The sequence below is a fragment of the Ornithorhynchus anatinus genome, chromosome 1 (assembly GCF_004115215.2).
Source record: "Ornithorhynchus anatinus isolate Pmale09 chromosome 1, mOrnAna1.pri.v4, whole genome shotgun sequence".
NCBI classification, from domain to species: Eukaryota; Metazoa; Chordata; class Mammalia; order Monotremata; family Ornithorhynchidae; genus Ornithorhynchus; species Ornithorhynchus anatinus.
The window spans coordinates 129,731,486-129,744,681 of record NC_041728.1 but is presented as its reverse complement, the minus strand read 5'-3'; the positions used below and the strand labels follow the sequence as shown (position 1 = coordinate 129,744,681).

General features: G+C 51.0%; 1 protein-coding gene across 4 annotated transcripts in view; it reads left to right on the top strand.

Annotated features, from left to right (window-relative positions):
- Nucleotides 1–13,196, top strand: part of RUBCN (rubicon autophagy regulator) — an 86,922-nt gene that overhangs the window by 49,815 nt on the left and 23,911 nt on the right. Inside the window, exons 8-14 of one of the 4 annotated variants that reach the window (XM_029063395.1) lie at nt 217–261; nt 2,727–2,822; nt 4,098–4,213; nt 5,939–6,140; nt 7,930–8,031; nt 9,703–9,777; nt 11,709–11,769. In XM_029063395.1, the coding sequence (XP_028919228.1) occupies nt 217–261; nt 2,727–2,822; nt 4,098–4,213; nt 5,939–6,140; nt 7,930–8,031; nt 9,703–9,777; nt 11,709–11,769 (697 nt within the window). The remainder of the gene's footprint in view (nt 1–216; nt 262–2,726; nt 2,823–4,097; nt 4,214–5,938; nt 6,141–7,929; nt 8,032–9,702; nt 9,778–11,708; nt 11,770–13,196) is intronic. The other 3 variants (XM_029063405.1, XM_029063410.1, XM_029063418.1) reach the window with 3 other exon arrangements.

Genomic DNA, 13,196 nt, shown 5'->3' with positions numbered 1-13,196 from the left:
TTAGAGAGGGGAGCTCAGGGTCTTTATTTGGGAAGGTCTGAGAAAGCTTTGGACTCAGGCACTTTGGGAGAGTTGGGAGTGGGCCAACTGTCAGCGCTCGGGATTGGCTTTGCAGGATGATGAGGTCTGAACTCTGGTAAATCAGGGGTCTTTGGCTAGCTGAATTCTGCTTTCTGTCCCATAACCCTCCTTTCCAAACTGTCTGTCCGCTCGCAGGAGGCCTCAGGAATATCACCATTATAGTAGAAGATCCAGTGGCAGGTTTGGGAGCCAGAACTCCTCTTTGTCCCTCTCCTTCTCCTCATCTCTTCTTCCTCCTCCTCTTCATCCGTGATCATTTTGCTCATCTCAGGGCCTTCCTTCATACTGGGTGTCAAATCAAGTCAGGTCAACTGGGAGGTGATTTTTCTCTTGCTCCGCTGCTGGAGCTCATTTGGGAAACCTATTGCCATAATCCACTTAATGGTACCTTCTGTGTAACTCCCTTAAATCCTCATATCATCCAGCCCTCTCTGGGTTGGGGACTAAGCAGCAGTAGCGAAACTGAGGCCCCTGAAAGGGTAAGTGACATACTTAAAGACCACACGGGGAGTTGTTGGCAGTATTATTCCTGGAACCTGGGCGCCTCAATGCCCAGTTCCCTCCTCCCAACACAAGATCACACCGCCTCCCTTGAATTGACACCACGTGTGTTTTGTTCCTACCTCCAAATCCCCAGTGGCAAGTTGCATGGTCTGTTCTCTTCTTCCCTCTATGGGCCCATGTCACTTTTTTTTTTGGCCTGTTGGCCCATTTTCTTCCAGCCTTCGAATTGCTTTCCTCATTTCAGCCACTGCATCAGACTCCTCCAGTAAAATAAGTCTTGCCTGCTTCATCTCCAGTGGTTACTCAGTACTTAGATTTCTGAGTCAGAACCACTGCTCCCCACTCCCACTTGTCTGGGCATGAGACACCCTGAATTCCTGATCCATCTCTGCCCCCAGATCGCCATGTCTCTGTTAGCTTTGACAAGTCGTGTCCGTCAGGACTCTGGTTTGGGAGAAAGGGACAATCAGGAGACTCAAACCCTCTAGAGCTTCACAGGGAACCCCAGCTCAAAGGCTGTTCCAGACCTGGGTGTGAGCCCCATGTGGGACATGGACTGTGCTCACCCTGATTATCTTGTATCTACCCCAGTGTTTAGTGCAGTGTCTGGCAATAGTAAGTACTTACCAAGTGCTATGAAAAAAGAGGTCTGGGGCATCAGCAGCAGCTCTGGGGCAAGTAAAAGGTCCTGCTCACCTGGCAACATCTGCCAAGGAAGAGGGAGATGTGCAGCCTACCCAGTGTACCCTTCTTGCCCTCTCCCTTGGTGACCTGGAGAATCTACTCTGTGAAACTTTAGCCCTCTCTGGCCATCCCGTCCCTGGCAGAGGCTCTCAGCGGCCCCTTGGACGATCACTAGAACGAGACCGTTTCCTTATCCTCTTTACCATCTGAGCCCCATTCCCTTGCCCTGTTTTTCCAATAGCTAGTCTCCTCACGTATACCATTATGGGGAAACGGGAGACCGGCTCCTCAGCCTTCCCCACGACACTGATGGATCCCAGACAGTCTATTTCCTGTCCACCTAGTTATCACCCCTCCTGTATCTCTTTCACTGTTGGGCATTGCTGCCTGGAGCCAACCTGAGAATCCTCCCCACCCTCCCCTTCCAAGCAGATCTAGTATGCCTAGGTTCAACCCCATGATTTTTTTTTGATGGTATCTAAGCACTTACTATGTGCTTACTAGAGCTTCACGGAAAACCCAGCTCAAAGGTTATCCCAGACCTGGCTGTGAGTCCCACATGGGACATGGACTGTGCTCAACCTGATTATCTTATGTTTAGTTGCAGTGTCTGACAATAGTAAGCACTTACCAAGTATTATGAAAAAAGAGGTCTGGGGCGTCAGACCAGGGCACAGTACTATGTGCTGGGGAAGCTACAAGGTTGGTGTCCCACATGGGGCTCACAGTGTTAATTCCCATATTACAGATGAGGGAGCCGAGGCACAGAGAAGTGAAGCGACTTACCCAAGGTCACACAGAGGGGACAAGTGGTGGAGCCGGGATTAGAGCTCTGACTCCCAGGCCCGTGCTCTATCCTCTAGGCCACGCTGCTTCTCAATTACTTGCCCTTATGTAAAATCAACTAAACGTTGCACTTGTCTATTTAAACCCAATATTTATATTTATTTAAACCCAATAGGGAGCTAAAGAGGCTCAACGTGCCTCTCTCAAGGGGTGCGTACCAGGGCCCATTCCAGGAGGTTGCCTTCTGGGGGTGGTTTCTCCAAGCCAGGGGTTTTCTGCGGCCAATTCCCAGGAAGCAGGTGGGAAAGAAGAGAGATGAAAGCTATAGGGCTAGTCTTGAAGATGAGCTACAGAGTGGAGCTATCTGAAGAGGGGACACCAGGATGATCCTCCCTGATTCTTTTTACCCTGCCTGTCGGTACTTCCCCATCCTCTGTGGCCTTCTTCCTTTCTTCCCTGCTGGAGACCATCTGACTTGGTTTGAATTTTGTTTTCCTCCTTCCATCCATCTGGATGTTCTCTGTTGGCGTGCCACTTCCCCTGTTTGTGGAAGGCAAGGGGAATGGGGCACGAGTCGGAGATCAGAACCCCAAGACGGATGTCGTCCGACCCTCCCGTTCACGTTCTCTCTGCCTTTGTATGTGTATTTTCTTGGTGGCGGCTGATTCCAGAATCCTGCAGCGATGCTTTGAGGCTAAGAAGCCCCATCTCCTATTCTGGCCGGAGCGGTGAAGGCAGCAGTCCCGGCTCACTGTGCACAGAGTACGGTCAGTGAACAAGGGCTGGAAAAGCACGTCTTTTATTTTTGCTTGTGCAGTGGGTTACTCGCAGTTGCTCCCACTTACCTGCTGAGCTTCTGGGCTTCTCCCCACCTTCAAAGCCATGTTAAAATCACATCTCCTTCAAAAAGCCTTCCTGACTAAGCTCTCTTTTCCCCTTCTCCCTCTCCCTCTTGTACCTCCCTCTTCTCCTCTTCCCTCTCCATTCTCCATCACCTTCATACATGGATTTGCACCCAACCCACTGTTCCTTTTCAGTATGGCCTAATGGATAGAGTCCAGGCTTGTGAGTCAGGACCTGGGTTCTAATCCTGACTCACTTGTCTGCTATCTGACCTTGGGCAAGTCACTTTTCTTCCCTGTGCCTCAATTACCTCGCCTCTAAAATGGGGATTAAGACTGTGAGCCCCATGTGGGACAGGGACAGTGTCCAACCTGATTAACTTGTATCTACCCCAGCGCTTAGAGCGCGTGACACATAGTAAGTGCTTAACAGATATCATTGTCATCATTCATTCAGTCAAATTTATTGAGCGCTTCCTGTGCACAAAGCACTGTACTAAGTGCTAAGTACAGTACAACAACAGATGCACATTCCCTGCCCAGGGTGAGCTCGCAGTCTAATTATTTATCATCATCATCACCCTTCCCAATCCAGGTGCTACAAGTCTCACTTCCCTGTGCTACAGTGTGCCCTCTGTTGATTGTTCCTTTTGACAACTTTCCAGCTAGGCCTGGCTCCCCCTTCTCTACCCACCACCACACTCTCCCTCCACCTCTGAACTCTGGTATGCTATGAGGTGGGTCCCCCCTCCCTCCCCCACCCCCAGGGCATCCATTTCCCAGCCACTAGGCCCCGGGACAGAAGCCATGGAGTAAATTCTGAGCTCGCTCAAGTGACCAGGACCGAGCCCTGCTGAGGAATTACCCAGGGCTGTGAGGAAACCACACCCCTTTCCTACGGCTCAATGGAGGGAGCCGGAAGCCCATCACCGGACGATATGAGAGTGGACTAATGAGACCCCTCAGCCGATCCCGCTTCCTGGGCTGGGATTGTCCAAAAAAGGGGCGGGGGGTTGCCAGGCAAATCACCTTCCCTCCCTCCCTCCCCAGGTGACTTGGTGTTCTGTCCCGCTCTCTCTGGGGGGTGGGTGCTGAGTGCTGAGGCCGGGGGCATCTGAGCCGGTCGTCTTTCTGGCAAGCCTGCCTTGTGCAGACTGGCCAGCCCCAAACCAACTCCACCCGTTCCTTGTTTCTCCGCAGACGGCGGACGGTACCTGTGCTCCGGGCAAGGCATGTTCCGGAGACCCTCGGAGGGGCAGTCCCTCATTAGCTACCTGTCGGAGCAGGATTTTGGGAGTTGTGCCGACCTGGAGAAGGTAAGGGGGCTAAGGATTGGGGCGGGGAAGGGAGGTCTTGGGTTTGGTGGCTTCACATGGCCTCTGAAAAATAGCACAGGAGGTAGATAGCGGGGTTTGTAGGAGCAGGGGAGTTTACTGAGCGGACGTTGTTCAATAATATTTATTGAGCGCTTACTATATGCAGAGCACTGTACTAAGCGCTTGGAGTGAACAAGTCGGCAACAGGTAAAGACAATCCCTGCCCAGTGACGGGCTCACAGTCTAAACGGGGGAGACAGACAGCAGAGCAAAACAGAACTAAACAAGAACAAGTGTTGGCAAGAGAAGCCATGTGACCCTAGTGAAGAGAACACAGGTCTAGGAGTCAGAAGGACCTGGGTTACAAACCTGGCTCTGCCACGTACCTGCTGTGTGACCTTGGGCAAGTCACTTCTCTGTGCCTCAGTTCCCTCATCTGTAAAATGAGGATTGAGACTGTGAGCCCCACGTGGGACAGTCTGATTACCTTGTATCCCCCCCCCCCCCAGTGCTTAAAAGAGTGCTTGGCACATGATAAACGCTTAACAAATACTATCATCATCACTTCACTTCTCTGTCCCTCAATTCCCTTATCTGTAAAATGAGGATTCAATCCCTGTTCTCCCTCCTACTTAGTTTGTGAGCCCCAAGTGGGGCCTGATTATCTTGTATCTACCCCAATGCTTAGAACAGTGCTTGACGCATAGCGAGTGTTTAAGAAATACCATTACAGTTATTATTATTGTTGTTGTTGTTATTAAGATGGCTTTGAGGTTGAGCAGTGCCTTTAGAGAACCACCTGGCTTAGTGGATAGAGCACAGGCCTGGGAGTCAGAGGACCTGGATTCTAATCCCAGCTCTGACATTTGTCTGCGGTGTGACCTTGGGCAAGTCACTTCACTTCTCTATGCCTCAGTTACCTCATCTGTAAAATGGGGATTTAGAGCGTGAATCCCATATGGGACAGGGACTGTGTCCCACCTGATTAACTTGCATCAGCCGTAGTGCTTAGAACAGTGCTTGACACATAGCAAGTGCTTAACAAGCACCATAATCATCGACATCATCATTTGGAGAGCTCTCCTCCAGTGATGGCTCTCCACTTTGAGAGGGCAATTACGTATCTACTTGGGAGTTGCTATGAGAGTTAGGGAGTTTTGAGGCTCCAGATTCCCGGAGACTTGTTTTTCTGAGTCCTAATTGTTGAACCTTTGGGTTTCCTTGAGCCCACTAAGCACGAATGCCAACCTACTCACTGTACCTCAATCTCCTCTAAGTGGACACCCTCCCTTGCCCATGTCTTTCCTCTGGTCTGGAACTCCCTCCCCCTTTATCTCCGGCAGACCGCCACAATCCCCACCTTCAAAGCCATGATAAAATCACATCTCCTCCAAGAAGCCTTCCTGACTAAGCTCTCTTTTCCCCTTCCCTCTCCCTCTTGTACCTCCCTCTTCTCCTTCTCCCTGTCCGTTTTCCGTCGCCTTCGTACATGGATGGATTTGCTCCCTTTATTCACTCCATCCTCAGCCCCCCAGCACTTTCGTACATATCCGTAATGTACTTTGTCTGTCTTGCCCTCTAGACCCTAAGCTCCTTGCGGGCAGGGAACATATCCAACTGTCCACCAACTCTGTTGTTATTTTACTCTCCCAACCGCTTAATTCTGCACTCAGTACAAACCGTTAATTGATCAATTCCCTTTATTCCCCACTCCATTTTCCCCAGGAGAATGCCCACTTCAGCATCTCTGAGTCACTGATTGCTGCCATCGAGTTAATGAAGTGCAACATGATGAGCCGGCACCCAGAGGAGGAGGAGGACGAGAGCGATAAGGAGATTCAGGAGCTGAAGCAAAAAATCCGCCTGCGGAGGCAGCAGATCCGTTCCAATCACCTGATTCCCGCCTACGGGGAGGCCGAGGCCGGGAGTGAGTGCGGTCCTTGTTTTCTGGGAAGTTTCTGTCCAAACGGGCTGGGTGGGCTTGAGCACATCCCCTTCCAGGGGAGTTCAGCTGAGCCTCTATAGTGGGAGACTCAGAAGAAACCTGGGCCCTGATGCTTCCCTCTGTCCTTTATCCCTGCTGGGTGCTTGGGGGTGTCCTTAATAATTGTGACATTTGGTAAGTGCTTACTGTGTGCCAGGCAGTGTTCTAAATGCTGAGGTAGATACAAGATAATGGTGTTGGACACCGTCCCTGTCCCAGGGAGGGCTCACAGTCTTCATCTCCATACCTCTGTTGGTCGTTTGGGGATTGTCGAGCTTCTTCTTTCTCACCCCAAGGCTTTTCTCGCCAGGCAGGGAGCGTTAGTTCTATGTTTTGGCCCATTTTCAAAGCAGGGTCCTATGCTTACTTCCAAAAGTTTTATTTCAATTGTATTTATTGAGCACTTACTGTGTGCGGAGCACTGTACTAAGCGCTTGGAATGTACAATTTGGTAACAGGCAGAGACAGTCCCTGCCCAACAACGGGCCCACAGTCTAAACAGGGGAGACAGACAACAAAACAAAACAGAACAAAACAAAAGTGATGCCTGAGCTTCAGGAAGAGAACATTCTTTCCCACCTAGGGAAGCATCCTAAAGTAGCAGAATGAACATGGGCCTGGGAGTCAGAGGACTTGGGTTCTAATTCCAGCTTTGCCACTTACCTGCTTTGTGACCTTGGGCAAGTCGCTTCACTTCTCCTTGTGTGTGTCCTCATCCGTAAAATGGATATTCAGTATCGGTTTTTCCCTCCCATGTAGATGTGAGCCTCACAGGGGACAGAGACTGTGTCCAACCTGATGACCTTGTGTCTGCCCCTGCTGCTCGTATTATGCCTGGCACCAAGCGCTTAACAAATATCATCATCATCACCCTCCACTGTTGTCTGATGCCGTGGCCACACTGTAAAGCTCACTGTGGGCAGGGAATGTCTGTTTTGTACTCTTCCAAGCGCTATGCACACAGTAAGCTCTCAATAAATAAGATTGAATGAATGCCCATGCCCCAAGGAACATGCATTGTACTTGGGGGCCCCCCGAAAGTGTACTCCCTTGGATTCCGAGAGGCTAAGAGAGCTCGTGCTGGGCATGCGGGATGAGGGGAGTGAAAGTTGCTCCTCTTGTCAGGTTTATGCAACAGCGGATGACAATCTGAGATGTGGAGTTCCAGGGTTCTCCTTCCTGCCCCGAAGGCATAGATTCATTCATTCAATCATATTTATTAAGCACTCACTTTGTGCAGAGCACTGTGTTAAGAGCCTGGGAAGTACACTTCAGCAATAGAAATAGTCCCTGCCCACAACGGTCTCACAGTGTAGAATGGGGGAGACAGACATCAAAACAAGTAAACAGGCATCAGTAGCATCATTATAAATCAAAGGAATTACAGATCTATACCCATCATTAATCAAAAATAAATAGAATTATAAATATGTACCTATATACACAAGTGCTGTGGGGCAGGGAGGGGAGTAGAGAAAAGAGAGTGCGTTGGGGGGAGGGGCGGGGAAGGGGAGCAGAGGAAAAGGGGGGCTTAGTCTGGGAAGATGTGCAGGCGGAAAATCTGACACCTGACATACCGTGGAGATGAGTTGTTTTCCCCTGCCCCGTGGGTCTCCTTCGGCCAGTTGCCCTTTGGTCTCTCCCGCCGTCAGGATCTCAAAACCTCCCTGCCAACGTTGGGTGGGGCCCAGCATCTCTGTACTTTAGCATCTCCTCTCCCCCGACCCCGTAGGCTTCCTGGCAACCTCCAGCGGCTCCCAGCTCAGCTCCCGGGACTCGGCACGGCTCTCTGACTCCGGCTCAGCTGACGAGGTGGACGAATTTGAGATACAAGGTAAGGGGTACTCACCGTTCGCCTTTAACGTTCCCTGCTCGAGTCCCTTCCTTCCCTAGGCCATTAGGCCAGTATCTCCGCCCCAGGAGCCCTCCACCGGACAGCTGAGGTGATCCCTTCTTGTTCTGGTGGGGAGCGAGGCTTTTGTGGCATCTTCTCGGGGCAGCAAGCTGCCGTGACGGTGGCTCCGTGGGTCCTGGATGACTAGCTGCCTGGGGCGTGGCCACCTGTTCTCCAGGCCACGGTGGAGCTTTCCCCACTGCTTTGGCAGAGTGAAAGTCCCTTCTCAGGGGTTCTCCCCCGGAAACCGCCACCCTCGGAAACATCCTCAAGAAACAGTTTTCATTACAATAAACCCTGCCGAAAGCCACTTCCCCTCCCACCTTCACCCTGGCCCCACCCGCTAGTTAATTTGTTTTAATGGTATTTGTTAAGGGCTTATACTATGTGCCAGGCAAAGCATTTAGCGCCAGAAGTGGCGGAGAGCATGTTGCTGCTTTCTAGGCTTTGTTTTCTTTAGCTGTCAGTCCGTCACTTCCATTTGCCCATTTGGAAGCAGTATGGCCTAGTGGAAAGAGCCCAGGCCTGGGAGTCAGAGGACTGGCTCCGCCACTTGTCTGCTGTATGAACTTGGACAAGTTACCTCATTTTCTGGGCCTCAGTTTTCCCGTTCTCCTTCCTGTTTAGACAGCGAGCCCCATGCGAGACAGGGACTGTGCCATACCTAATTAATTTGTATCTACCCCAGCGCTTAGAACAGTGTTTGACAGATGGTACGCACTTAAATATACCGCAAATAAACCCAAAAACCAAAAACACCCCCCACCTCTGGACATGGAACGTGGTTCTTCAGGACCCCAACTTGAATTGAGTATGGTTATGGCACCATTTTGAAGTTGTGTTCCTTTAGGGATGAAGAGTTTTGGAGGAGGGAAACCTTAGATTGCCCTTTAGCTCACCAGGCAGTTGAGACAGATTCTGTTATTCCTGGCGTATGCTTGTCCATTTTAGATAGGAAGGAGAGGAAAAGACTGTCCTTTCACTGCCAGGCAGGATGGCCATCAGTGTTGTGCGTGGCATTCCGATTGGGATGGAACCGATCAATGAATCTGGCTTCAGAACACGCCGTTTTCCCCACTGTGTGTGAAAAGCTCCTTCAGTCGGTGGACCCACTTTCTGTACCAGGGCCCCGAGGCGGCCGGAGAAGGCTGATGAACCCAGTTCCGAAAGGAATCCGTAAATACTTTAGGCAAACTGGGCAGATCTTTGGATGAGGCTGGAAGGGAGGTTTAAGTGGGAAATCTGGGCCATCCGCTTTCCCAGGCTGGAGGTAATGCAGCCTTAGCGTCTTGGCCGTTGCCCCTCCCAGCTGGCTGGGAAAGTGGTAAGGTTCTGCAGGCCAGATCTGAATTGTGCTTCCTGGGTTGGGGTAGGGGGAAGGGAAATGGCAATCCCCCAGGGATCTGCCATGCAAACCATGCCTGGGGGATGGGAAGTTCATGTTTATCTAGGGAGGGTCTCCATTTTCAGAGAGAGACTTTGAGTTCGGCCCCAAAGAGCAGGTATGGCAGGTGCCCAGCTCTCTTCCCTCTACCCGTTCCTGGCCCCGGGTCCTTTCCTTCCTCCTAGCTGAGCTCTGAAGTGCACCCTTTTGTCACCGTTGTCACGCAGATGGTAGCGATGGATCTAACCTGATTCACATGTCCAAGAACGGACTGTCAGTGTCAATGGCCTCGTTGTTTTCAGGTAGCCCGTGTCGGAGTGCCTCCCTCCCCTCCCCCTGCCCCCCAAACCCTCGCCCCTGTAGTTTGTTTGTGTGTAATTATGTGTGGGTGTGGGCATCACCGTGTGCAGGTGTGGGCATCATTGTGTGTGAGCTTGCTTGCTTCTCTCGGGTCTGTCTCAAGAGTCACGGGGAGCAGCAGGGCTCCTGGGGAACTGGGTGAGAGCTGCAGTTTCCAATCAGATTAGCGCCTCAGCACAGTAAATTGAATTCCCCACCTCTGTGTTCTTGGATCTGCATCTCCTAGCTGGTAGGTCCTGATTCTTGGCCTGCTATGGGAAAGTCTGGGTAGTGGGGAATGTGGCTTCAGAGCCATGCCCACAGTAAATGCTCAGTAAGCACCAGTGATTGATTAAAGCGAGGAGAAGGGAAGTCATTCGCACTGTACAGATTGCCAAAGTTCCCAGGACGTGACCACAGGTGCTTGTCACACTATCCCATTTCCTTTGGGAGGGCCATGGCCTTAGAACGCGACGGGAGAGCAAGCAGGAGGCTTCCTCTCTTACTCTCTCGTACACCTTCCTTTCTGTGCTTGCTTCTCCTACCCGAAGGGCTTTGTTCTTCACACATTGGGGGAAAAAGCCTGGTGCAGAGTGGGGAGCCACAGGAAGGTTGCTCCTGCCATCCTTCTCCACCCCTGCCTTAGGGGGTGCCTGGTAGGCAGCGGCGGCCAGCCTCCGGGAATGTCCTTGAGGGAGAGTTGGGAGCAGGGAAAGGAGGGGTCTGGCAGTGGCCGGAGCCTGAAAGCTCAGCTTTTTCTAACTGCTTTCCCAGGACTCTCCAGAGCAGGCAAGGAGTAGTTCATTGGAATGAATGGAATGAGTTGCAATCTGTCGCCTAGATTTGTAAAAGTTAAGTACCCTTGGCTTTGCTAACATTCACTTACCTTAGTTTCTTCCCTTATGGGGAGCAGATGGCAGCTCCATTCCTATGTGCGTCTGCTCTGCTCTGTGTGTGGGTGTGTGCACGCGAAAGCCTCTGCAGATTTCTTGACCCAGGTAGGCTCCTCTCCTGGCTTCTCAAAAGACCTTAGATAATTCCCCTCTCCAGAAACCTCAGTCTACCGGAATGTGTCTGGTTATTGTTGTATTGTACTCTCCCAAGCTCTTAGTATGGTGCTTTGCACACAGTAAGCGCTCAATGAATATAATTGAATGAATGAGTGATTCTCCCCAAATTAGACCCAACTGTAGGAACGAATCTGTTGAACTGATTTCCATACAAATCTGTGTGCTGTCCAGTTGTTTTTTCGGAAGTCCTTGGAATACAGATGGATTCCTTCCCACTGGGTATCAGCGGAGGATGAAATCCACAAAAGAAGCCCAGTTTGTAGTTGAAGATTCTTTGTTCCTGCCCTTTTAAGAGAGATTTCCCCAAGGGGCCCTTCTTTGTAATCTGCCCGGGGACAGAGGAGCATGCCAAGGCGCGCCAGGGAGAGGAAGTGTCAGGGCAGGGTTGGACGAGGCTTGTTTGTTTCTCATTTTCCCCTTTCTTTGGATTTGAGCCTGCCTTCTCAGGACGCCACCTCTTCTTTCTGATTCTCACACACCGATTAGACCGACAAAAACCTCCCTTCTTTTCCTCGTGTGCATGGGTCCGTGCCTGAATCCACAATGGCCCTTTGTGCCTGAATCCACAATGGCCCTGAGCCCACTGGTGCTGTGCTTTATGTCAGTGACCCTGCCTAACCTTCCCCCGGTAGTGTGCATCCAGTGACTTAGAAAAGCCCACCCTGCGCTGACACCCGTAACCCCCGCTGTGTGTCTGCGTAGAAGAACTACAGCGCCGCCCTGCAGAACGTCGAGCTGGGGGTCATGTGATGCCTCCACGATCCCTTGCCCCGCTCTGCCTCCTTCTCTCCCTCAGCCCCCTCACTCCTTTAATTTCCACTTAGATGCTGACATCAAGAGAAGCACGGCATCCAGCAGCAGATCCGTCCTCTCCACAGAGACCTTGTACGTATCTCCTGGGGAAACCTCTGCCCCGAGGGGTGAGGAGGAGAGAGAACTCTCCAGGACGGTGGGGAGAGGAGGGAGGAGGTGGAGCCCAGAGGGAATAGGTTAAAGCTTTTTAATGATATTTGTTAAGGGCTTCCTGTGGTACGGTACTAAGCGCTGGGGTAGATACAAGCTAATCAGGTTGGACACAGTCCCTGCCCCACAGAGGGCTCACCGTCTCAATTCCATTTTACAGATAAGGTAACTGAGCCCCAGAAACTTTAAGTGACTTTCCCAAGGTCATACAGCATGCAATTGGTGGAAATTATATTAGAACCTGGGTCCTTCTAATTCCCAGGCCTGTGCTCAATCCACTAAATGGATTGATGGTATTTATTGAGCTCCTGCTGGGTGTCGAGCACTGTACTAAGCACTCGGGAGGAGACGATAGAATTAGTAGACACGACCTGGGGAGAAAGGCACTGAGATAAATTACAGACAGGAGGAAGGAGAGGTGTATGTACTGGAGCTAGTGGTTAAGCGATAGGTTTTGTAAGATCTTTACATAAGTGGTGTGGAAGGTTGAGAATTTAGTTGCTGAAGTGGCAGTTGGGGGGTATAGCTTGGTAAGCTAAAGATTAATCACGGAGGGCCTCCTGGAGGAGGCGTAATTTCAGAAGAGCTTTGAAGATGGAGAGAGCTGGGGTCCGTTGGTTATGAAGAGGGAGGGAGGGCTTAAGGCAGAGGTTCATTCATTCAGTTGTATTGAGTGCTTATTGAGTGCAGAGCGCTGTACTAAGCGCTTGGAAAGTACAGTGCAACAATAAAGAGAGACAGTCCCTGCCCATAACGGGTTTACACTCTAGAGGGGAGGAGACAGACATCAATACAAGTAAACAGGTATCTGTAAATAAATAGAATTATAGATTAATTCATTCAATAGTATTTATTGAGCGCTTACTATGTGCAGAGCACTGTACTAAGCGTTTGGAATGTACAAATCGGCAACAGATAGAGACAGTCCCTGCCGTTTGACGGGCTTACAGTCTAATCGGAGGAGACGGACAGACAAGAACAATGGCAATAAATAGAGTCAAGGGGAAGAACATCTCATTAAAACAATAGCAAATAAATAGAATCAGGGAGATGTACATCTCATTAAACAAAATATGGTGATGAAGATATATACAGTCGAGCGGACGAGTACAGTGCTGAGGGGATGGGAAGGGAGAGGGGGAGGAGCAGAGGGAGAGGGAGGAGAAGAGGGTTTAGCTGCGGAGAGGTGAAGTGGGGGGTAGAGGGAGCAGAGGGAAAAGGGGGAGCTCAGTCTGGGAAGGCCTCTTGGAGGAGGTGAGTTTTAAGTAGGGTTTTGAAGAGGGGAAGAGAATTAGCCTGGCGGAGGTGAGGAGGGAGGGCGTTCCAGGACCGCGGGAGGACGTGGCCCA